General features: G+C 41.8%; 1 protein-coding gene and 1 long non-coding RNA gene across 2 annotated transcripts; one reads left to right on the top strand and one right to left on the bottom strand.

The window, feature by feature from the left end:
* The first annotated feature begins 733 nt into the window (after positions 1–733).
* On the top strand, positions 734–19,393 carry PHYH (phytanoyl-CoA 2-hydroxylase). Its single transcript, XM_069547501.1, has 9 exons — positions 734–2,703; positions 6,535–6,593; positions 7,698–7,808; positions 8,478–8,646; positions 11,450–11,531; positions 13,182–13,363; positions 15,291–15,440; positions 17,083–17,214; positions 19,081–19,393. The coding sequence occupies exons 1-9, from the start codon at positions 2,629–2,631 to the stop codon at positions 19,132–19,134; spliced, it is 1,014 nt and encodes a 337-aa protein (XP_069403602.1). The 5' UTR covers positions 734–2,628; the 3' UTR covers positions 19,135–19,393.
* LOC138417416 (uncharacterized) lies at positions 14,706–25,594 on the bottom strand. The gene is made up of 3 exons (XR_011248116.1): positions 25,342–25,594; positions 24,945–25,017; positions 14,706–15,461 (listed from the first exon to the last, which is right to left on the bottom strand). It is a non-coding gene; the product is annotated as an uncharacterized lncRNA (long non-coding RNA).

The raw sequence follows: 25,594 nt of genomic DNA, 5'->3' as shown, positions 1-25,594 counted from the left end.
TGAATTTTCATTCCGTCAGCAGATGAGTGGAAGGATCAGTTCAATTGCTAAGTCATGTCCAACATTTTGAGACCCCATGGACTGCAGCATGCCAGGCTTCCCTGTCCATCACCAATTCCCAGAGCTTACCCAAACTCATGTCCATTGAGTCAGTGATGCCATCCAACCATCTCATCCTCTGTTGTCCCCTTTTCCTCCTGCCCTCAATCTTTCCCAGCATCAGGGTCTTTTCCAATGAGTCAGCTCTTCACATCAGGTGCCCAGAGTATTGCAGTTTCAGCTTCAGCATCAGTCCTTCCAATGAATATTCAGGGTTGATTTTCTTTAGGATTGACTGGTTTGATCTCCTTGGAGTTCAAGGGACTCTCAAGAGTCTTCTCCAACACTACAGTTCAAAAGCATCAATTCTTTGGGGTTCAGGTTTCTTCATGGTCAAACTCTCACATTCATGCATGACTACTGGAAAAACCATAGCTTTGACTAGATGGACCTTTGTCAGCAAAGTAATGTCTCTGTGTTTTAATACGCTGTCTAGGTTGGTCATAGCTTTTCTTCCAAGGAGCAAGCGTCTTTTAATTTCATGGCTGTAGTCACCATCTGCTGGAGCCCCCCAAAATAAAGTCTCCCACTGTTTCAATTGTTTCTCCATCTATTTGACATGAAGTGATGGGACCTGATGCCATGATCTTAGTTTTCTGAATGTTGAGTTTTAAGCCAACTTTTTCTCTCTCCTATTTCACTTTCATCAAGAGGCTTTTTAGTTCTTCTTTGCTTTCTGTGTCATCTGCATATATGAGGTTATTGATATTTCTTCTGGCAATCTTGATTCCAGCTTGTGCTTCATCCAGCCCAGCATTTTGCATGATGTACCCTGCATATAATTTAAATAAGCAGGGTGACAATATACAGCCTTGATGTACTCCTTTCCTGATTTAGAACTAGTCTGTTGTTCCATGTCCAGTTCTAACTGTTTCTCCTTGATCTGCATACAGATTTCTCAGGAGGCAGATAAGGTGGCCTGGTATTCCCATCTCTTGAAGAATTTTCCACAGTTTGTTGTGATCCACACAGTCAAAGGCTTTGGCATACTCAAAGAAGAAATTGATGTTTTTCTGGAAGTTTCTTGGTTTTTTGATGATCCAGTGGATGTTGGCAATTTAATATCTGGTTTCTCTGTCTTTTCTAAATCCAGCCTGAACATCTGGATGTTCACAGTTCACATATTGTTGACACCTGGCTTGGGAATTTTGAGCATGACTTTGCTAGCATGTGAGGTGAGTGTAATTGTGCAGTAGTGTGAACATCTTTTGGCATTGCCTTTCTTTGGGATTGGAATGAAAATTGACCTTTTCCAGTCCTGTGGCCACTGCTGAGTTTTCCAAACTTGCTGCATACTGAGTGCAGCACTTTCACAGCATCATCTTTTAGGATTTGAAATACCTCAACAGGAATTCCATCACCTCCACTAGCTTTGTTTGTAGTGATGCTTCCTAAGACCCGCTTGACTTCGCATTCCAGGATGTCTAGCTCTAGGTGAGTGATCACATCATTGAGAGTATCTGGGTCGTGAAGATCTTTTTCGTATAGTTCTTCTGTGTACTCTTGCCACTTCTTTTTAACATCTTCTGCTTCTGTTAGGTCCATACCAGTTCCGTCCTTTATTGTGCCCATCTTTGCATGAAATGTTCTCTTGGTATCTCGAATTTTCTTGACGAGATAGCTAATCTTTCCCATTCTATTGTTTTCCTCTATTTCTTTGTATTGATCACTGTGAAGGCTTTCTTATCTCTCCTTGCTATTCTTTGGAACTCTGCATTCAGAGTTTGGAAGGATCAGTCCTGTAGAATAAAGTGGAACGATGCAGTTAAGAACGTGAGTTCTGTTCTGGTTCTATTACTCCAGGGAGATTTGCCCCTGGGGATTAGTCTCCCGCTTGGTGTGACAGAGCCGGTCTTCGGACTCTCGTAAAAGCAATAAAGGCTTCCCTGATGGCTCAGCTGGTAAAGAATCCGCCTACAATATGGGAGACCTAGGTGTGAGCCCTGGGTTGGGAAGATCCCCTGGAGAAAAGAATGGCTACCCACTCCATTATTCTGGCCTGGAGAATTCCATGGACTGTATAGTCCATGAGGTTGCAAAGAGCTGGACACGACTAAGCGACTTTCATTTTATAGACTTCCCTGGTGGCTCAGACGGTAAAGCCACCCTCACCCTAACCCTAACCGTAACCCTATCTGCCTGCAATGCAGGAGACCTGGGTTCGATCCCTGGGTTGTGGGGAAGGTCCTTTGGAGAAGGAAATGGCAACCCATTCCAGTACTCTTGCCTGGAAAATCCCATGGACGGAGGAACCTCGTAGGCTACAGTCCATGGGGTCGCAAAGAGTCACGACTGAGCGACTTCCCTTCATTTCAAAAGCAATTATCTCCGGCAGGAAACACCCTCTCCCACAGGCCCATGAGGCGAATCTGCGGGCAGCGCCTTGGCCAACTCGGGAGGCGGTGCTACCCTAGCCCCGCCTCCTCGTCGAGCCACGTTCGCTCTAAGCCCCTCCCTCTAAGCGGAGGCGGGGCCGCCCACCTGAATTAAGTGCCTGGAGACCAGGCGCCCCGGTATTGCTCGCCGGCCATGGACCGAAACCGAGCTTCCGCGCGCTTGAGTGTCTTGCTGCGACACCTTGGTTGCCGCTCGGCCGGGACCATTGTATCCTTTGGGTTCGCGGGGTTCGAGCGTGAAGGGTGGCGGCTTTCAGGGCGCATTGCATAACCTCCCCGCTGGCTCTTTCCTGGCTCCGCAGCCTTTGTCCTCGTTCTGATCACAGCTCTTTCGGGCGCTAGCGGGCCAGGGCAGGTGCGTCCCGAAGGCCCAAGAGGGGACTTTTCCGCCCGGTGGGGCTGCGGCTGCTGGCTCCAGCTCCTGGAGCGGCGTCGCTGCAGCCTTCCGGGCCCTCTGGGAGGGGAGGGTGCGAAGTCCAAGCAGGCCTGCTCTCTGCTGCCCTGTCACTTTGTGTACTTGACCGCACCTGATCGCCGGGCAGCCCAGAGACAGAGACGTGACCCGGGGCCTCTCGGGGTGGAGCTGCCCCCCAGCTCTTCTTTCTCCAGGCGAGCCCGGTGGAGCTTCCACTGTTTCCTGGAGAAGGGCTGGGTGTCCTGTGTCCGCTCCTTATCAGGCCTTCTGAAATTAATCCCATGTCAGTCTGCGCGCCACCGGTGTTAGATCCAGAGAGATGTCACTGTGTGCCTCAGAAATCAGCTTGCTGGGTCCCCCTTCCCCCCACCAAGTGACATGATTAGACTCTGCTCTGCTACATTTAGTTTCTGAAATTTCTCCTAAAACGATTATACTGTTTCTTTTACTTCCACTGTTGCTCTCCCAACTGTGTTCCAAGCCTTGACATATTCGAATCGTTATAAATTTAAAATCTCCTCCACAAACTGGTAAAGGGAACCCAAGTGACTATGTAATCTCACTTTACAGGTGAGAAAACATTTGAGGTTAGGAGAAATTCACTTTCCTGAGCAAGGTCATTTACTGGAACCGGTGGTTGTCAAAGCGTGTTCCCCAGAGCAGCAGCAGCAGGACTACCTAGGTGCTTGTTAGAAATGCAGGTACTCAGGCTCCTCTTAGACCTGTGGTATCAAACGCCTGGGAGTGACTAGCAACCTGTTTTCACTTAGTGTGATACTATTAATAGTTCAGTTGTGAGAAGTGCCAATATATTGGGCCTGGATATAACTGGAAGTAGATTAAGGTTTCTGGATCCAGTCTGTTATTACTTTAAAATTTTAATTGTGTTCTTTTTTTTTTTTTTTTTTTTGCGGGGGTGGGAGGAGGGAGGGCAAGCTCACAGCACAGAGGCTTTTAGTTCCCCCAGCAGGGATCAAACCCATCTGTGCCTGCTGCAGTGGAAGTACTAACCACTGGACCGACAGGAAATTCCCTAAAATTTAATATTCTGATCTCACTGGACTTAGTTATAATAGTGTCGAGGTCAGAGCTTGTTTTTTTTTTTTTTCATCTCTATTTCCTAGAATAGTGCTGTCGAATACAAGCTCCTTGTGATGGTGGAAAAATGTTCTTTGCCGGTAGGATTCAATGTGGCAGCCACATGTTGCTATGAGCACTTGAAATGTGACAGTGCAGTTAAGGAACTGAAGTTTTCATTTTGATTCATTTCAATTTACATAGCCAGAAGTGGTGAGCGTCTCTACCTAAATTTTCAGTGAATATGTGTGTGGTTTAGGCTTAAAGAAACTGCTAGACATTACGTGGCAATTTCCTCCCAACCTTAATTATTCCTTTAAGAAATAAGGAATAATTTTTGAAGTAACAGTGCAGTGTTTAAATGCAGATAAAGAAGAAAATCTATATAATATATAATTTCACTTCTCACAGATTATTATTTGTAAACACCTTGGTCTGTTTCTTTTCTATATATTTACATAATTGCATAATAACATATTCAGGACTGTGCTGTATGGTACCGATTTTTGCATCCATTTTTTTCCAGGCTTACTAGCTTTGTATAGTAAACATAGTAAATGATTATTAGCTTTGTAAACATTTCCACATATTAAGAAAATTCTCCAAGAACAACAATAACAAAAATAAAAACCATAATGCAGGAGTGGGAGAGAGTAGAAAAGGATTGGAAGGCTGATGTCTGGACTGTCCTGGAAGCTTCATTTTGTTGAGAACATCTGACAAAGAGGTTAACTCTCTCCCTTGGGGAAAACAGACAGTAGCTAGCAATTCTGACTCTTGGCCCCCCTCTCCACCTTTTTCCACATTGGAGGCTTGTGGGATCTTAGTTTCCTGACCGGAGCCTGAACCCAGGCGCTGAGCAGTGAAAGGCCTGGGTCCATACCATTGGACTGCCAGGGAATTCCCATCTTCTTCACTATTATATTGTCCCCACTTAGATACAGACATCATTCAAAAAGGATAACATGTTTATGTGAAGCGTCATTCAGAACGTAGCTCTTTCAGCTAAAGAAACAATGAAAAAAAATGACCAAAACAAATGAGATCCTAAGTCAATCATCTGGTGATGACTGGACAGAAAACTAGAAGGAACTTTTAGATGTTTTAAGATATTTAAAAATGATACTCTACTATGTGGATCATATTTTTCTTGGAGTCATTGTTTACTTTATGAACTTTTTTTTTCTTTTGAGAAACCACAGGTAATTCAGAGGCCTGTGAAAGGCTGTATGCTGCAGATCTTAAATTGAAGGCAGCTAGCAGTGGCACCCCACTCCAGTACTCCTGCCTGGAAAATCCCAGGGACGGAGGAGCCTGGTGGGCTGCAGTCCATGGGGTTGCAAAGAGTCAGACATGACTGAGCGACTTCACTTTGACTTTTCACTTTCATGCATTGGAGAAGGAAATGGCAACCCACTCCAGTGTTCTTGCCTGGAGAATCCCAGGGACAGGGGAGCCTGGTGGGCTGCTGTCTATGGGGTCGCACAGAGTCGGACACGACTGAGGCAACTTAGCAGCAGCAGCAGCAGCAGTATTTCTTTACCCCATTCATTGTCCAAGTATTTTCCAGCCTCAATACAACTGAAAGATGCAACTCAGTTCTATCAGAGTGATTTTAAAAACTTTTTATTTTATATTGGAGTCTGTGGATTAACAATTTTGATAGTCTCAGGTAGACCAGCAGAGGGACTCAGCAATACATATACATGTATCCATTCTCCCACAAACTCCCTCCCATCCAGGCTACCACATAACTGAATAGAGTTCCCTGTGCTATACAGTAGGACTTTGTTGGTTGTCCATTTAAAATATAACAGTGTGGATGTGTCAATCCCAAGCCAGAGTGATTTTTTAACTGAGGGTAGCATCTTGAAGCTTGAACTCTAGGGGTTTGAAAAAGTTCTCTGGGTGAATCTGACACCCGTCATATTCACTTCTTCTGAGAAACAGTGCTTTATAGAGAGACACTCCACTAAACTGACAAGTGCTTGTTCTTGAGCCAGAGTTGGCAAACATTTTTTATAAAGATGTTCTTTTTTTTTTTTTTTTAAATGACCAGTCAAACTGTTTCTAATATTTTGGAAGAACTCCCACTAAGAGAAAAACTTCTTTTGAATAGAGCAGGATTCTCCTTATTTCTAGAATAGAATAGAAAAAAAATTTTCCATTTTTATTCACTCAGTAGTTTAGTGGAAGGAATATCCAGGGCGAATAAAATAGATGGAAGGTATGAATACAATGTTGGTCAAGTCTCAGCTCAGCTGTTTTCTGCTGGGTGACCTTGGACCAGTTACTGAACCCTGACCCCAGCCAAGGGTTTCTGCTCTGTGCAGTTGGCATAATAAAGCTCTTGGCTTCCAGGCACCTCCTTAGGCTGTTGTGAAATGAGATGATCGAAGCAATAGTGCATCGGATCGTTTGTGTGTAGTCAGTGTGCCTGATGAGTGTGTAGGGCTGGTCTTCCCTTGTGAAAACCAATCCAGGGTGGGCTGATTCTAGAAGGGTGACGCCTGGACTTCACTTGATTTGCCTTAAGTCACATCCTAGATAGCTCACCACACTTCGGGGGTTGGTTCCCTTGCCAGTTTCCATCCTCAACAATTCCAGTAAGTAGATATAATTTTAATTCTTAGCCATCAATGTATATAAACTTTTTTTCCCCCAGTGATAACTCAGATATAAAATACATATTGACTGATAAGAATTCATTATACAAATCCCCTGAATCCAGGACTTGTTCTCATTGGAACAGTTATGGAAATTTTTGAAGACACTTTCTATATGTATTTAAAATTTAGAAAGAAGGGAAAACATCACAAAGTGCATAAGTTTATTTTATAAAATTCAGGCATGGTCTATCTCATTTAACTTAGCCATTTTTTTGGTCACTCTGATATCTCAGCTAGCATCTTTGGTTTATCTTAAAGTCACCTTTGAAGTGGAAGACATTGATCTCCATGGAATATTCTCATAGAGTCACAGTTCCAAACCAGAGGAATGGACAGGGGGATTTGAGTTCATGTGTGTGGTGTACACTTATTTAGATTTTATTACTTTGATTTCTTCCGTAAATGCATGAAGCAGACAATTAAAAACATAAAATATGTTGTTTGTTTCCTCTCTGAAAAACCATACATATTCATTACAGAATATATTTTATTTTATTTTCAAAATATATTTTAAAATCATAGAAATAGGGTGAATTTAAAAAATCACTCATAATGCCATTACATAAAGGCAATCACTGTGAAAAATTTTTGTTTTGGCTTTATTTCTTTACAGTCTTCTTGTTTTAAACAAATAGTGTCTTGGTTTTATATCACTGTCAGCACATTTTAATGTAATAAGCACTGTCCTTGCTATTATATGTTCTTCATTTTTAATGTCAAGTCATATCCCATTGAAAGGATATAATATAACCAGTTAATTATTCTTCCATTTCTTGGTGAGAGTAATTCATGTTTCAGATTTAAAACTGAAAATTTGTTCAGATTATTTCTTTAAAGTTCTAGAAATAAAAGTGCTGAGTGGAAGAGTACAAACATTTCTCAGGTTCTTGATAAATATTGTTAGCTTATGATTTTTATTTTTAAATATAAATTTATTTATTTTGCTTGGAGGCTAATTTACAATATATTGGTTTTGCCATACATTGACATGAAGGTTTTCATTTTTAAACTGGACTTATTTGAGATTTTTTTTTCCTTTAGGTATACTCGGGAGAATAATGTTCTAAGCCTAGAACAGAGAAAATTTTATGAAGAAAATGGATTTCTTGTCATTAAAAATTTGGTGTCTGATGCTGATATTCAACGCTTTAGGTACAGTAACACTCTTTGATATATAACAGGAATGTGTATTCTGTGTATGCAAAGGGACTATGTGTAGGATTACCTTGTGTGTGTTCAGATATTTTTCAGGGATCGGGTTTGTAAGGAAATGGCTTGTTAGAACCTGGGTTCAAGCCAGAGTGGCTTTAATCTCAGTCTCTTCAGTTAATGTTGTAGGTATAGGGCAGTTTCCTTAACTTTTCCATGCCTGTTTCTATATCTGCAGAATGGGGAAAATAACAGTACTTATGCGCTAGCGTGGTTTTAGGACTAAACAGGTAAAGTAGAGACAGAGTTTGTTGAACAGGGCCTGGTGCATGGTGATGCTAGGGAGGTGTTTGCTATTTTGTTCTGATGAAACCAAATCACACACACACACACAAAAAGAAACCAAATCACAATATTTCCCCACTGGTCCACTAAGCTATGGACTATTCAAATTCTGGTAGCGAATTTCAACTCCACAGTTAGGAGGCAGGCACTTCTGAGTTGGCCATTTTCTCCTTCCTGTCCTCAGAACTATTTGACCTGGAGCTTGAGGACCACTTAGTGCAGAGAACCCACTCCCAAGTCTTTGAGTCTTTCCACAGAACAAGTGGAAGGCCAGGCAGGTGCTTAGTGCCTGTGGTACTGACATCATTTACTAATTGAATTTTCTAGGAATGAGTTTGAAAGAATCTGCAGAGAGGAGGTGAAACCGTTGGGATTGTCGGTGATGAGAGATGTCACCATTGCAAAATCAGAATATGTGCCAAGTGAGAAAGTGGTTTCCAAGGTCCAGGATTTCCAAGAAGATGAGGAACTCTTCAGATACTGCTCCCTCCCTGAGGTTCAAGACCTTCCTGTGCTTTCTTTCTCTTTAAGCTAATAGCTTAAAGGCATCTGCATGCCTGCCATCTTAGAGGCATCTGCATGTCTGCCTCTGAAATCTTCGTAACTTTTTTGTTTCCATTTTTTCTTGCTGTTTTCTACTGGCCTTCCCAGGTGGTGCTAGTGGTAAAGAACCCCTCTCCACTGCAGGAGACTTAAGAGACATGGATTCAATCCCTGGTTTGAGGAGGTTCCCTGGAGAAGGAAATGGCAAACCACTCCAGTATTCTTGCCTAGGGAAGCTCATGGACAGAGGAGCCTGGCAGGCTATAGTCCATGGGGTCACAAAGGATTAGACTCTTGCCCTTTTCTATTGGGGCCCTATAGCAGTGGTTCTTAATCAGAGACAGACATTTGGCAATGTTTGGACACATGTTTGCTTGTCAGGCAGGAGGGGCAGTGGGTTTTAATGTGTAGACATCCGGATCCCTGCCACTGGGTCCAGGGATGCTATAATGCAGAGAATAGCCTGTTGCAGCAAACAAAGAATGATGCAGCCCAAAATGTCATTAGTGCCAAGACTGAGAAATCCTCATAATTTTGCTATTTTTGCTGGAGAAGAGCAGGAATTCTGTGGTAAAGAGAGAGCCTTCTCACACTCCCTACAGGCATGTCCACAAGGATAAAATTGCTGAGGCTTACCTATTGCAGATCGTTTTTCAATTTGTTTTATGAATCTGGTCAGTAGAGGTGTATGTTTTTAAATTTAAAATAGGTTTTAAAAAAATTATTCTTTAAGAGTAGTTCATAGTTATGAAAATATCTGGTGTGGAATGACATGAAGGGAAAAGGAAATTCTCACACCCCCTGCACTGTTCAGTTTTATGTATTCATCTAGAATCATTTCAGGTATAATCAAGAATATTTGTATATCCCCACCTTTTGTGTACCAGGAAGCATCCTGGTTGTCACCTTGTTTTTTCCATTGGTAGTACATATGAGAGAGACATCTTTCCATTGGTATCTATGGATCTACTTTATACTTTGTAAACTATTGCATAGTATTCCCTTGCGTGAATATATTACAGTTTCATTTTTTAAAGACTTTATTATTTTTTCTCATTTACTTATGTTTGCTGGTGCTGTGTCTTCGTTGCTGCGCATGGGCTCCTCTCTAGTTGAGGTGCATGGGCTTCTCATTTCGGTGGCTTCTCTTGCTGTGGCTGGCAGGCTCCAGAGCTGGCGCTCGGCAGTTGTGGTGTGTGGGCTTAGGTGCTCCTTGTGTGTGGAATCTTCCTGGAGCAGAGATGAAATCCATGTCCCCCACACTGGCAGTGGGGTTCTTATCCACTGTAGCATAAGGAAGTCCTGTACTATGGTTTCTGACCAGTTTTAGAATGGTTTAAAAGGACACTTTGCACAAAATACTTATTAGAACGTATACCCCAAGTGCTGTTAGAAATTCTGATTCATGAAGACTGCACAGCTGAGGCACCTGGGAGGTCCGGCCTCTTGAATTGGGGACGAGAAGGGAAGAGGCCTCTCTGAACCACGCATTCTTCCCAACCTCATGTCCTGTTTTGGAAATGAAAATTGTGTGGGTGGATCATGATAAAAGCTGGAAATTATAGGCAACATGTGGTAGAATGTCTTGTCAGGATGTTCCTACTTCTGTAACTTGCAAACCATGTGTCTGGTGGTTCATGCAATGAATTTTTAGGAGGTAGGTATTCTTCTAATAGCTAGGTGTTTATTTTAATATGTATTGGAAAAATGAACCAGCACCTCAAACCCATGATTTGAAGAATATTATTAATCAGGATAAGACTAAGATAAGATGTAGGGAGAATATCTGTAAAGCAGGACAGAAAATCTGAGGATGGCTCTTGAATGATGACAGTTTAGAAAATGCAGCCTAGGAGAGATAAATTGGAAGACTGGGATTGACACATACATACGCTGTATATAAAACAGACAACTAATAACGATTACTGTATAGCACAGGGAATTCTACTCAATACTCAATAATGGCCTATATGGGAAAAGAATCTTAGTGTATATATGTATATGTTTAACACTTTCATTTCACTGTACACCTGAAACTAACACAACATTATAATTCAACTATACCCCAATCAAAATTAAAAAAAGAAATGAAAAGAACCACTCTTTCTCCATTTTTTGAATACCCCCCAAAATGACAAAAAGAAACTTTTTATTAAAAAAAACAAGCATTAGGCCGGACTCCTGGGATTTTTGTAACATTTCAAGTGTTTTATACTCAAATTGCCTGCATTCTTTATACAGAAGAGATCATATAAGTGAAAGCCATAGAATGTGCTTCAATTTTTGTAGTCAGACAGAATTAGAGATTGAATATGGATATGAATTTGAGCGAACTCCGAGAGACAATGAAGGACAGGGAAGCCTGGTGTGCTGCAGTCTGTGGGGTCTCAAAGAGTCAGACAGGACTTAGTGACTGAACAACATCATTGTCTTTTTCATTCAATTGGCCCTGCCATTTTGGGCATCATTTTCATGGGAGATCTTATTCCTGCCTTTTGTAGCTGGTGTCTCAGAGAAACTCATGACTCTCTTGTAGAAGGAGCACTTAGATTTTCAGCTGGTTCTAAGAAGCCTGTTTCAGAGTGTTTCCGATGATTTCCAGTTACTCACTTTTGCGTGGTTTGTTTGCCAGGTTGTGAAATATTGGTTGATTGATTTAAATGACTGCCAACGGGGTTCTAGTATAGACAGATGTACTTTGTGCCGCATACTTGTGCATCTGATTTCCCATGAACTTTTCCCTCCTTTTTCCTTAGATTCTGAAATATGTGGAGTGCTTCACTGGACCCAATATTATGGCCATGCATACAATGCTGATAAATAAACCTCCAGATTCTGGTAAAGAGCTCTTATTGGTAAAGGAAAAGCAAAAGCAAACAAATAAAAAAGAAAGTGTTTAATTAAATTACATAAGATTGATGTGCTAACTAATAGCAAAGTTCACAACTGCTAAATTTTTGCATAAATGAATATATGTACTTTCACTTAAGTCTCGAAGTAGCTTACATCATAACAATACTGAAGTATAGTAGTGATGCTGATATTAACTTGGGTTATTGCTGGGACTGTAGACAAGTAGCTTCTGAAAGATGCAGCTTAATAAAACATGACTGTCTCTCTACCCCACAGACTCCTGATATTCAACATCTCTAAGTTTTGTTACCCACTCTCACCTATGCATGAGGGTGTGGACTTTGGCTTCCTGATCTGAAGACAGCATTATTACTAACAAATTTAAAACTGAACTTATATATCAAATACTATAGCTATTCTTAAAATTCCCTGTGCTTGGTAAAATGTAGCTTCTAAGCCCTCCCTCCTAGAGAGACTGATTCAGAAAATAGAAACTAGGAACCTGGATTTTATTAACCATACTCAGATGCTAATGCAGATGGCTCTTGGGCCACACTGAGAAATTCAGCTGTATCAGTGGTATGAAGTCAGCCATTAGAGATCTTTAATCCGTTTCTACTTTGTCTCTGTCCTCTCCAAGAGAGGTTTATGCACTAAGCCTGTAGCTTAACATTAGCAGGCCTTTCCCTCCCTGGGTGTCCTGCCTGGAGAAATCCCCTGGCCTGGGGAACCACGCTCAGAAGGCAATTTTTAGGGAGAATGTGAATGTGGGCATAGTATCTCCGATTCTCCACAGTGATTGTATACCAAATTGTTCTAGTTTGGTGCTGAAACCTCTGAAAGTCCTTCTATTTATACATTTAGTTAATTAAGGAATACTTTTTTAATATCAGCCACTTAGAAGTTTATCAGAAGGACTCAGATTGACCACTCTAATTAGTCAACCTTTTTGGGGAATACTTGCCAATATGTTGGCCACCTGATGGAAAGAACTGACTCATTAGAAAAGACCCTGATGCTGGGAAAGATTGAAGGCAGAAAGAGAAGGGGACAACAGAGAACGATGTGGTTGAATGGGATCACCGACTCAATGGCACGAGTTTGATCAAGCTCTGGGAGTGGGTGATGGACAGGGAAGCCTGGTGTGCTGCAGTCCATGGGGTCACAAAGAGTCAGACTCAACTGAGCAACTGAGCTGGCTTGGAAAATGCTAAGCTCTGTGCCCAAACCAGAGTTAGGGAGGAATAAAGCACAGATTTCTAGAAAATAGTGTTAGTAGACCTCGGTTACCAGAAACCCAGAAAGAATTACAGGATCCAAAGGCATTGTGCTGATTCAGTCTTCTAATTTGGAGAAGGCAATGGCACCCCACTCCAGTACTCTTGCCTGGTAAATCCCATGGATGGAGGAGCCTGGTAGGCTTCTGTCTATGGGGTCACACAGAGTTGGACTTGACTGAGCTACTTAGCAGCAGCAGCAGCAGTCTTCTAATTTGGTGCTCATCTGTAGAGGTGGCTTTCTTCAGCATTGTCTCATGTATTTGGCTTTTTCAAGGATAGTTCATTGTTCCGGCTTTTCAGGCAGAGGAGAATAATTCTGGGACTTGAGTTTACTTAACAACAGATTCTGTTTCAGGCAAGAAGACATCCCGTCATCCCTTGCACCAGGATCTGCACTATTTCCCATTCAGGCCCAGCAATAGCATCGTTTGTGCCTGGACAGCCATGGAGCACATTGACCGGAACAATGGCTGTCTGGTTGTGCTCCCAGGGACACACAAAGGCCCCTTGAAACCACATGATTATCCCCAGTGGGAGGTAAGTCTGCTAGATGGCTGAGTCTTGATCAGAACCTTTTGTTGTTTTCATTTCACATCAGTATACATAAGGAGCTTTGCCAATAAGATGACATTTCCTTTCTTAGCAAAACATTGTTCTAGGATTTAGAATGAGCAGGGAAAATTCCAGGATGGCTGACCATATGATCACGTTTATTCTTCCAACAAGTACTTGAAGACCAACCAAAGTGGTGGACTTTGGTGATGCTATAAAAGATCTGAGATTATAAAGCCTAACTGCAGAGGTCAGACACAAACACGGTAACACTAGATGTGTGTGCCAAGTGAGTCGTACACACTGACTGTTAGTTTTCTCAGTAAAGAAGAGGATCATCTGCTTCCACCTGAAGAGAGCAGCAGAGAGAGGCTCTGGGGAGGGCTGAGCAGTGTTCCATTATGAAGCTGTTCCATGGTTTATCAATTCAGCTGGTGATGCTGGAGGACTGTTCAATGCTTTGGGGCCCATGAGTGAGGAGATCAAATCATTTCTTCAAGAACGAGAACCCTGTGGTCTGGCACAGAATGTACTGCAGGAATAGGAGTCCAGAGACAGAGAAACTGGAGAGGACTCCCATAGTGTTTTAGATGTTAGGCAATAAGGTCTCAGAATCCCGTAATAATGATCAAGGTGGGAAGAGCACATTTTGTTAAGGCAGAAAGAGTACTCATGGTTCTGTGAGATGTAAAGAATATGGCTTTCAGGACTTCAGTGTCCACTAGTTAGAATTCTTGAACTGAGGATTAGTCCTAGGTGAAAATACCTTGAGTCTAGATTCTGCTATAAAATCGGAAATTCTTCAGTTAAGTTGTGGTTTAGGAAAGGTTGGTGCAAGCAAGAGAAGTGGGCTCTCAGTGACTCAAGCTGAAGGGAGGGCCACAGGGACATGCAGAATCCGTGGGCAGGCTGCCAGCTCTGGAGGGTGAGGAGGAAAGAGGAAGTCCTTCAGTGGGAACAGTTGGGCTGCAGCACCTGCAGTGGTCAGATGAAACTTGACTATGTCCAGTTGCTTCAGTCATCTGCTTAGATTCAAAGTGGCAGCAATGGGAGGTCAGAGGAGCTTATCTTGCTCTCATACCCACATTGGGTAGGAGGCAAAGACTCAACACAGTGCAGTAGGGAAGGAGTCATTCCTAAAAGGAATTTGGAGTTGGAATATTCTTAGGAAAGGAAATGGGATGCTCTCCTCCAAAGACCCATAAAAGATTGCAAATGTTACTTCTCATTTCAGTGTTTCATAAAGATATAACTATTATCTAATGCAATAACTAACCTTGAAAATATTTTTTAAATAGTTAGAAAATAGTTTGAAAACAAATGATGATTTTTGTTTTTTTTTTTGTGTGTGGTGATTCACTTGGAAAAACAGGGAGTGGAAAATATTTTAAAAGATAATGTTTTTATTTACTGTTCTTTCTTACTCTGGATGTGACCTACGTGGTTTCTGGGCTGAGAAAGACTGAGCATTTTCTCTCTGTGACTTGGGAGAATATTAGCTTCTCAGAGATACTTCTGAGTAATAGAGGAGTGATTGATACAAGTTCCAGGTGAGGAGAAGAGCATGCTAGGGAAGAATGAGCATGGTTCACCAGAAAAGGTGGTCTCCTGTATTCCTGCAAAACGCAAAGCTGATCTGGCTCTTCAGTTATCATTCAGTAATGAACCATAGGTGGAAATTCCAAATTTTTCATCAGGTCTAAAAAATTCACGATTTTAACATCAACACATGGCTTTCTAAAAGCAGTCAACTGAGAAAGTTTGGTATACGTAAGTTTTTTTAAAATCTAATTTATTTATCTCTTTCTCTTGAAAGAACTTAGAGAAGCTTTGTTTTCCCTGATGAATCATCGATAAGAGTTTTAATTCTTGGCTTCTTCACTTTTGGACTTGGCTTCTCTTGTGATTTTAGGGAGGAGTCAACATCATGTTCCACGGGATCCAGGACTATGACGAAAACAACGCCCGGGTGCACTTGGTAATGGAGAAGGGAGACACAGTCTTCTTTCACCCTTTGCTCATCCATGGATCTGGTCGGAACAAAAGTCAAGGATTCCGGAAGGTACACATTCACATCACAGCACTGTTTGAAGATGAATGCATGAGGAAGAAAAATATCCCGATACATGAAAAGTTAAAGGATTTGTAACTTTTAACTCAGCTGCCCTTTAGTCTGGTGTATTTACCAGGAAATTTTTTTTTTTCCCTCGTGCTTTGTTGCTCACAGCAGTAAGAAGCCAGATGACCTTAGGATGCCATCACTAGTGAACATTCATGGAATTGCTCCAGACAGAGAGCTTAGTTACTTGGCAACTGACAGCACGTTTTCAGAGGGAAAGATAAAAGCAGACATACATACCAAATAATAACATTTGGAAGGTATACAGCTCATATAAGGGGAACATCTGTAATATTATTGCTATTGGTAAAATATTATTGATTGGAAAGGAAGGTGTGAATTGGCCACCCAGAAATCAGGTATGGCCATATTTTTCACTCCTTAGCCTCAGAGTGTTTTCAGGTTTATGAGATCAGTGCTTACATTAAAAACTGACAGAATTTCTCATAAGTTCCCAGATTTCTTGCTTCTCTAAAATTCAGCAGATCTGATGATACACTGGGTTCACATTTCCCTAGGATGACATGGCTGTTGATACTAAATATTAGTGGGGCTGATACTAAATATTCTGTGGGGCTGAGTGAAGCTTTCCAGTTTATCACAACAGCTGTTTCCCTGTGGCTGAGGGTTAGTTGTCAGATTTCATTCTCCATTCGTTCAGACATCCACCAGGCTCAACAGGACTGAGATGAGTGTGAGGCAAGAAGGCAGTTCCCTCAGAGGCTCAAAAAACTCAGTATCCAGTTAAATAATATCTTAATGCCAATTAAAAGAAAATAAAAATTAATGCCAAAAAGTCCATGGTAAGCACAATACCAAAATTTAAAAAAAGATCAGACCCTCTAATACCATGACACCCAGAACTGTGCAAAAGGAAGATACAGGCACTACACTGGAAACAGTGTGTTTTAATATACTAACTTGGTGGTTTCTCAATATTTTTGGCTGCTTTAAAGTTTGGGAAATAGTAACCATTGAAAAGTGCATAACAGCGTACAGGCAGGAGTGTACATTTCTTCTCTTTTGCCTCAGGCTCCCACATGGTGTAGAATAGTACTAGGGTTTCCATGGGGAAGAACGTTTGTGACTCAACTGCCTAGAAATCTGTAAGAAGTAGGAAGATCTTCTGATGGGTGCAGTCACCCTAAGAGAACTAACTTGTGGCAAGGAAGGTAGTTTCAACTATCGCTTTGCAAGTTAGATCTGTTGATAAGTCCTTCAAGACTGGGGAGAACCAAGTAACTTCCATCTTACCTTCAAAAGGAAACGAGATGAGTATTTTATGTGAATGCTATCAGACTGGAACTGTGCTTTGGATTGGAGGTGGGTGTCTGTGTATTATTTTCCGTTGAAAGGTTTTTTCAGTTTTTCTTCCCCATCATCTGTGGCCATTGAAATACCAACTCCTTACACCCTCCACTAAATTCTGTAGCTGAGAAGGTGATGAGAAACCCTGCAAAACATTCCTTAGTAGGACTTGGCAATATCCTTCATTCAAAAAATCAAATGCCAAAAACACACTTCTTCCTTACATAATTCTGTTCCCTTCCTTGGATATACTTTTGGATCATAATAATTTCCACAGGCAATTTCCTGCCATTTTGCGGATGCCAACTGTCACTACATAGATGTGGAGGGCACCAGTCAAGAAAACATTGCAAAGGAAGTTGTCAATATGGTCAGCAAAAAGCATGGATTTAAAGACATCACTCTGAAGGTATGTTTGTATGAAATGACAAAGTAAAGATCTCAGTTTTTTCTTTAGATGCTTAATAGTGTCATACCTGATTCATTGTGAAGGTATAAAATGCTTAGGTTTACAACTCCTTTTGGAAACATTGCTGAGACCTTCTAGGAACGACAGTGGGTTTTGCTTGTACTACTTGCTTCCCTAGTGTGGGGGACCTGGTTTCTGTAAGTCTTTGGGCAGGCCATCTTGTTCTAGAATGGGCAAGTAGGAGAGGAAATAGCAGATTCAGAGATGAGGAAATGGAAGACAAAGAAACTTTCTGAACTCATAGCTGTAAAAGGTTTGGGCTGTCAATCATAGGCCTCCTTTATTTGTAAAGAAAGCAATTCTCAAGCAAGTGTTTGTTTGGGTCAGTTTGCACTGGGATTTTAAGGAGAGCCTGCATGTAGTAGAGATGGGTGATCACTGATGCTTTTCATAGGGGTGTTAAGACAGTATTTCATATGCCTGCCCTATTAATACACCTCATTGTAGATTATTTGTTTTTTTTTTTTAACTTTTTACTTTGTATTGAGGTATGAAGCCAATTAACAACGTTGTTATGCTTAGATTGTTTGTTCTTTACTGGTGACCATTCCATGCTGTCGCTGATCAATAACAAATTATCAGTCAAGGCAACTAAATAAAGTTAGTTTGTATTGTAGGTGATTATATTTGGGGCTCTGAAGCAAGAAGCTGAACTTATTAGATAATCATAAATGCATCATCTATTTTGGGGTGACATGACCCCCAAGTAGACTGAATGTAATGACAACGCAGGGCCTCCCCATACTTTGAAGAACCTCGCATGCCAACAACAGCCTTCTGAAAAAACTTCCCACCTCAAGAGTCTTCCTCCACCCTTGAGCCATTTTCTGTCTAGAATCTCTGAATGTATCCCCATATCCGAAGATGCTCTAACCTCACATTTGCACCTCCTGGACAGTCTTGTCCTTCCTTTGTCCCGCAATTAAATGACCTAGAAAGGCAACCTATTTTGCCAGCTGGGTCTTCCATCCAACACCCTGAATTTTAAGGCAGGATAAAAAACATATATATTCTGTTTGAGGTCTGTCAGGGTTGTACTAATCAAGCAGTTCCTCTATTTCTTTTCATGACTGTCTCAGCTATAGTTTTTTGACTTTATTAGAAGAACAACACTAACTCTGCTATAGAGTCCTTTCCAGGCACAAAAGCATGTCCCTGTCCCTTTTCTTCACCAAAACTCAATGGAGCAGCCAAGATAGCTCCATGCTATTAATGAGAAAATGAAAAGTTCAAGAGACTGGCCTTAGTTACTTAAGTGACTGAGACTTCAGGGGAGGTCCAATTCCAAAATCATTCTTCTAGCATACTTTGCTGTTTGCAGAAATATAAGCAAAAAAAGTTTGAATTGTCTTATTAGGAACAAAGAAGAAAAAACAAATCCAGTAGCATAGGACTTCATTTTCAAGAGCAGATCACTCAGAATGGGGCAGGCAAACATCACCAAGGATAGCAGGAGCTTAGGTATTAAACTGTTTTGTGACCAAACATAACAGCCAGTCCCAACACCTGTAATCAACACAAGTGCCAAGTAAAGCATAATGACAGTGTGAGGACTCACTGTCTTGGCTTATGAAACGTGATTTTAGATATTGGCAAGTAAATTAATTGGAGTCTCAGAATGCGGTTTGTATTTACTAACTTATGACTTGTGGAAGGCTGTCTCTCCCCGCCTGCCGCCCCCCGCCCGCTGCTGCCCCCCCACCCCCGCCACCATTTAACGATGAGTAGATGCCAGAAATCTTTGTCTTATGGTGATTAGGTAAATCCAAGTTCCCAGAAACTCATTGTGTTTGGTATTATTTGCAGGATGTTTGGACATTTCGAGGGCGTGTCGTGAAAGGAGAAAGAATCAACCTCTGAAATAGCCCTTCGCTCAAACTCTTGTCAAGAAAACCAAGGTGGAACAAGATGTCAGAGGAAAGTCTTTTCTCAGTGAGATGATCTGATCATTTCTATCCATGTTAACAAAATCCAAGTGCATGGATACAGTACTTAATTGCATGTGGGTAATAATGCAGTATGTTGGGATGCCTTTAATGGATATAAAATAGTAAAAGTGAAATATTACTGTTTTAAGGAAAACTTGGGGTTGCAACTAATAAAGGTGATGCATAAAGAAGTGTGTTAGATCAGTTTCTTTCATTCAGTTAACTCTTTACCCAAGCAAGGTTTACTGCTCTGAAACAGAGAACGCACCACCTGCCAGTTTTGTGTGGTGTGAGATTTCTTTGCAAATCTGGAACAATGAATACTAGAGATGCAGTTAGTGAAGGGTTTAAGAAGGGCATCGGTTGTAAAATAAGGGTGGAAATTCACATTCTGACACAGGATTCCTCCCATGGCCTCTCTAGGCCACCATGCTCCTTAAAAAAACAGACTGGATCTTTCCAAGTCTTTCTCTCTAAAGAAAGAAGACCAGGGTAACTTTCTCTGTCAATTCATATTCAGCATGGCAACTGAAAACATTCAGCATTTATGAATGAAACCTAATCTCTTTGAAGGTCCAGGAAAGCTTTTAAAATACTTCTGGTTTTGATTTCAAGTGGCATGGGCTACAGAGATTTAATAGAGCATTGTATTTCTCCACCAGCTGAGGGCAGCAAGGAGTCATAATTCTTTTTTTTTTATAAATTCTATTTGAAGCTTTAATAAGAAAAACAGAATAAGGAAAGGGTCCCTTTCTTTAAGCAAAGCATGCGTTTTCCTAAGTGTCAAGTCACTGTTTCTGTCAGTTTCTCTGTAAGGACATCCAGTTTAAGCTCAGGTCCAGATGGAAACTGGGGAAGAGATGAGAATCCCTGACATGCTCTCAGGACTATAGAATAACTGGAAATAAAATGTATATGTGGAAAGTCAGCATAAACAGCATGTATAGGACACTGTTTGCAAGAAACTGTTCAAATAAACTTTAAAATACATTTGAAAACTTAGACTTCAAGAGGAAAATCAGACAGCAGAATGTCATCTCCCTGGTGCAATTCTGAGTGAACTGCAGCTAGTCAGGAAACATTTCCCCTCTTCTCTGTGTCCCCTGTGTCAACTAGTTCACCTAACAAATATCCTAGCATCTATTAGTGAACAAGGTTCATTTTGCACCAGTTTCTAGAAATGTTTTTCTAGCGAAAATTTTGGGACCAGAGATTTGCAGCAAAGAGAAAAGACAGAACTGTTTCAGGTCTGCCTCCTGCAAAAAGGAGTGTGGGAGTGCTCCATGTGGAAGTGCATGGAAGCACAGGGGAAAGGGAACCGGGAGAGTGCAGGCAGGTATGAGTGCGCAGGTGTGAGTAAGCCTCAGGCCTCTGAAAGTTCAGAAATAGAGATGCTTGCCAGAGATGGAGCTTCCCAAGGTAGCTCAGCTGGTAAAGAATCCACCTGAAATGAAGGAGGCCTCAGTTGCTTTCTTGGGTCAGGAAGTTCCCCTGGAGAAGATGAAAGGTTGTTGCTGAACCATGCAAGACGCTGGGATTCTGGGCTCCGGAGGAGAAGACTTCAATCAGGGGCCAGAAATGAAGCTTGATTGCTCAAAGCTTTTGTGCAATAAAGTCTCATTAAACTATACAAGAGAGAATGCTTTTGACATAGATGTCAGAAGGGGGCAGAAAGAGTACCTCCCCTGCTAGTCTTTAGCTGGATGTTATATAGGTAGTAGCAGTCTGCTAATTAAAGAAAGGAAATGTCTCAAAACATTTCCCGGTGAGTCATCCCGGTCCATCCCGGTCCATAAAATGATTGACATGAATCTTGAAGAAAGGCAGTTTTCCATACAAATATTCAGTTTCATGAACATAGATTAGGAGAAAAATATATGAGTATAACATACTGGCTTGTCATATCAGTTCTGAGCCTTTAGGCGGAACCGACTTGAAGATAGAGTCTAGGGTAAATGCATAGTACATTAATATAGCTTAAGACAAACGTTTCCATAAGAAAAGTGCATTGGTTAGCTCACGGTTTGAGAAAAATTAAGTTCAGTTGGAACTAGGCATCTTTATGGCAACACAGAATTTCGAAGAGAAACTTCTTTTTAAATTTGTATAGAGAAGGGGAAAAAATATAACACTAGTTTGTTTCTTCCTGCCGCTTAAGAGAGAGATAAAAAAATGTCTGCTACTTGCAGCCTATTTGCTCTGTTTGGTGACCCCTGGCCTTCCTATCTGTTACCTTCTCAAAGGGATAGGCTACCCATTCTGGTATTCTTGGGCTTTCCTGATGGCTCAGATGATAAATGGCCTGCAATGTGGGAGAGGCCTGGGTTTGATCCCTGGGTTGGGAAGATCCCCTGGACGAGGGCATGGCAACCCATTCCAGTATTAGTCCATGGGGTTGCAAAGAGTGGGACACAACAGAGCAACTAAGCACAGCACAGCAGAGACTGAGGATGGGATTCAGCCCTCTGGTGTCAAAAGTTCATCTAGCAGACACTGGCACATTCCCAGATGGAAGGTCGGTGGTCCTGTTATAGCCACGCATTCTGGGAAACAAACTCACTCAGAAGGACAATGCAGATTGTGGAGTGCAGTTTATTACACTGGTGGGCCCAAGGCAGAGTCTCCTTTTAGCCAAGGACCCCAACTGACTTTTGTGAAAACCTCATATACCTTATGTGTACTGCTCAAGCCCACACCCCCAAATTCCTTAAACCTAGCCTGGAAAGTGTTAAAGGGAGACACAATCAGGTTACAGCCATGATTCATAATCAGAAGGGTCAGCTGGTTATACATTGTAGCCTACACCAATGGGTGCCATAAAGATTACAAAGGTGATTGACTACATAGGGGATTATTACATTCTTTTTGGCTATGGGAAATCTTGGTATGGAATCCGGAGTTTATCAGTCCAGGAGGGCGGTTTGGCTGTAGGTATGTTATCCTCAAGGCTACCAGGCACATAGTCCAAAGCTCACTGAAAGTGCAAGATGTTTGTTTCCTTCTTTTTCCAGATGGAGTCAGCTCAGCCTGTTCCTTTCCTCCCTCTCTCCTACTCAGTCTTAATCAGTTCACTTGCAAGTAGACACAGCCAACTCCAAGTTCTGGGTCAAGAACTCAGGGAAACATCTTATTACTTAGCCTACGTGGCAGCTGGAGGATGTGCGAGCCTTCAGTAGCGCAGTGAAAACAACCTCTCTTAGTGGGGGCAGGTGAGATGGATTTGACTGACCATTTACCCATGCTTTCAAATCCACTCCATGTAGCAGGACCACATATGGAAGGAAGACAGTAGCAGGATGTGTTTGGACTGTCTACTTTGTTTATGGGACACCCTGAAAAGGTAGGAGCTGGTAATTGAAGGGTTGGATGGAATGTTACCAGATCATGGCAGAATGAGGGTAAAGCCTGGCTTCACCGTGGGTGAAAGGTGATTTATCCTGGGAATATATGTATTTCACCAGAGATTCATCTAAAAAGAGTACATGAGGTCCTCACAGTGCAGAACAAAAGAAATAGGACAGATCCTCTTCTGTGATATTTGGGATGAGTGTAAGGAAACAAAACTTTGCTCCTGGTATCTGCTTGGAGTTCACCCCTTTAAAGCAGCAGATTAAATGAGTTCGAAAAGCTTATGCTTGCATCAACAAAACATGGTAACATTTCCCAAAGCAAATTCTAGTAAATACAGTTTCGTGGTTCAAACCAGCGCAAATCTACCTGAAAAAAATCTTTTCTTACTAACACAACACAGCCTGAATTAATCTCTCCTTCCACCCAACTCTGATATCCATCCTATATATAGTACATGCCGCCACTTGGCCCTTAATACATTTACTGAAAGTATGATTTTCCCATTTGTAAATATCCTGCCTTCCTGAATAGAGAAGGGTAGGACTCTTGAAGGTCCTGCCTCTTACTTGGGCACTTTGGTTAACACTCACAGCACCCTCCCCTACGAGACACTTGCTATATATTGCTTGTTCAATATGAACAGCAAATTTCTCTACTCTCCCTCTTTCTCTCTCTCCTGTGGCACACGGGATCTTATTTCCCAACAGGAGATTGAGAACCTCTGCCCTCTGCAGTGGAGGCATGGTGTCTTAATCACTGGCCTCATTTTTGTAATTGCAACTGTCCCTCATTTTTGTAACTGTTTCTCTTACATAAGAGAGCATGTCCCTATAACCCTTCTAGTTTGTTGGTGGGAATGTAAATTGGTACAACCATTGTGGAAAACAGTATGAAGGTTCCTTAAGAAACTGAAGACAGAATTAACATATGATCCAGCAATCCCTCTCTTTGGCATATATCTGGAGAAAACTCTAATCTGAAAAGATACATGCACTCCTATGTTCATTGCAGCACTATTTAGCCAAGACAGGGAAGCAACCTGAATGTCTGTTGACAGATGAATAAATAAAGACAATGTGGTAGCTATTTTATATATACAATGGAATATTACTGAGCCATAAAAAGGAATGAAATGACGCCATTTGCAGCAACATGGATGGACCTGGAGATTATCACACTGAGAAAGAGAAATATTATATATGATATATACCTGGAATGAACTTACAAAACAGAAACAGAATCACAGATACAGAAAACAAAGTTATGGTTACTAGAGGGGAAAAGGATGTGGGATGCACAAATTGGAAGATTGGGGTTGACGTATACACACTACTATATATAAAACAGATAACTAATCCTTGGAAGAAAAGGTATGACCAACCTAGATAGCATATTCAAAAGCAGAGACATTACTTTGCCGACTAAGATCTGCCTAGTCAAGGCTATGGTTTTCCCAGTAGTCATGTATGGATGTGAGAGTTGGACTGTGAAGAAGGCTGAGCGCCAAAGAATTGATGCGTTTGAACTGTGGTGTTGGAGAAGACTCTTGAGAGTCCCTTGGACTGCAAGGAGATCCAACCAGTCCATTCTGAAAGAGATCAGCCCCGGGATTTCTTTGGAAGGAATGATGCTAAAGCTGAAACTCCAGTACTTTGGCCACCTCATGCAAACAGTTGACTCATTGGGAAAGACTGATGCTGGGAGGGGTTGGGGGCAGGAGGAGAAGGGGATGACAGAGGATGAGATGGCTGGATGGCATCACTGACTCGATGGATGTGAGTCTGAGTGAACTCCGGGAGTTGGTGATGGACAGGGAGGCCTGGCGTGCTGCGAACCATGGGGTCGCAAAGAGTCGGACATGACTGGGCGACTGAACTGAAAGACATAGTATAATATACAGCACAGAGAACTCTATTGCATACTCTGTGATGATCTATGTGGGAAAATAATCTAAGAAAGAGTGGATATATGTATATGTGCAAGTATTCAGTTTGCTGTATACCTGAAACTAACACAACAATGTAAATAAAAAAGGAGAAAGTGTGTGTCCCTCTGACATAGACTTGGTCTGTGCAGCCTTGGCACCTGTTTCTGGTTCCTGACATGTTCTTCCCTGAGTTTTCCAGCCAGCTCTGACTCCACTGCATTCTTCACCAGTACCTCTTTTATATATGTTGGGGGCAGGGTGGCCAGGAAAGGAGGTGACTGTGACCAAGAAGTTTGGTAACTCATCCGAAGCTCCACAATCGTTGTGATGGTATTGAGTTTGATATCTTTTTTTTTAAGTCTGATATTCTTTAAAAATTAACTTGTAGTAAAGTGCACATAACATAAAATTTACCACCTTAACCATCTCAAAGTGTGTGTTTCACTGGTATTGAGAACACTTACAGGGTTGTGCAACCATTTTTGCCATCCATCTCCAGAACTCTTTTCATTTTAGAAACTGAAGGAGCCTTTGGGCCTAGAAAAGAAAACAGTCTCAAAGGCCCTTGCTGAATCATCTAACTTCAGAGAAAATACAACCAAACTTTAGGTCCCGCTCTAATGCTCCGGGCCAGTTGCATCTACCTGGGACTTATCACCCCTCGCCCAAAACCTCCCATCCCTGTCCAACTACAAATGATATCTCAACTAAAGAATACCCAAAACATCCTGCCTGACTAATGTTTCCCTTATCACTTCCACAAACCTCCCTTTAAATATGAAGCCTCCCTGATCCCTCTCGCATTCAGCCTGGTCGTTAGGCTGACTGTTGCCCCTCCTTGCCTGAATAAAGGTAACCTACCTCCGTTGAGGTCGTCTCTCCTTCTCTTCTGCTTCAGCCTAAACTATACCTTACACAAACTAAACCCCAACTTCCCATTTAGCTGCTGCCGGGAGCCAGCGTGAGGAGCTCCACCCATGGCAAAGGTCATGAGGAAGGAGGCTTCGGCATACACAAAGGCAGGATCGAGCCTCAGGAAACCCCCTGTTCCCGAGCATCTACCCCCAAAACCAGAGTCTGCCTACTTTACTGTTCTATGCTCTCACCTACACCT

Source organism: Ovis canadensis, chromosome 13 (genome assembly GCF_042477335.2).
Source record: "Ovis canadensis isolate MfBH-ARS-UI-01 breed Bighorn chromosome 13, ARS-UI_OviCan_v2, whole genome shotgun sequence".
In the NCBI taxonomy this organism is placed as follows: Eukaryota; Metazoa; Chordata; class Mammalia; order Artiodactyla; family Bovidae; genus Ovis; species Ovis canadensis.
Note: the sequence above shows the minus strand (reverse complement) of the source record. Positions and strands in the feature narration are given on the sequence as shown.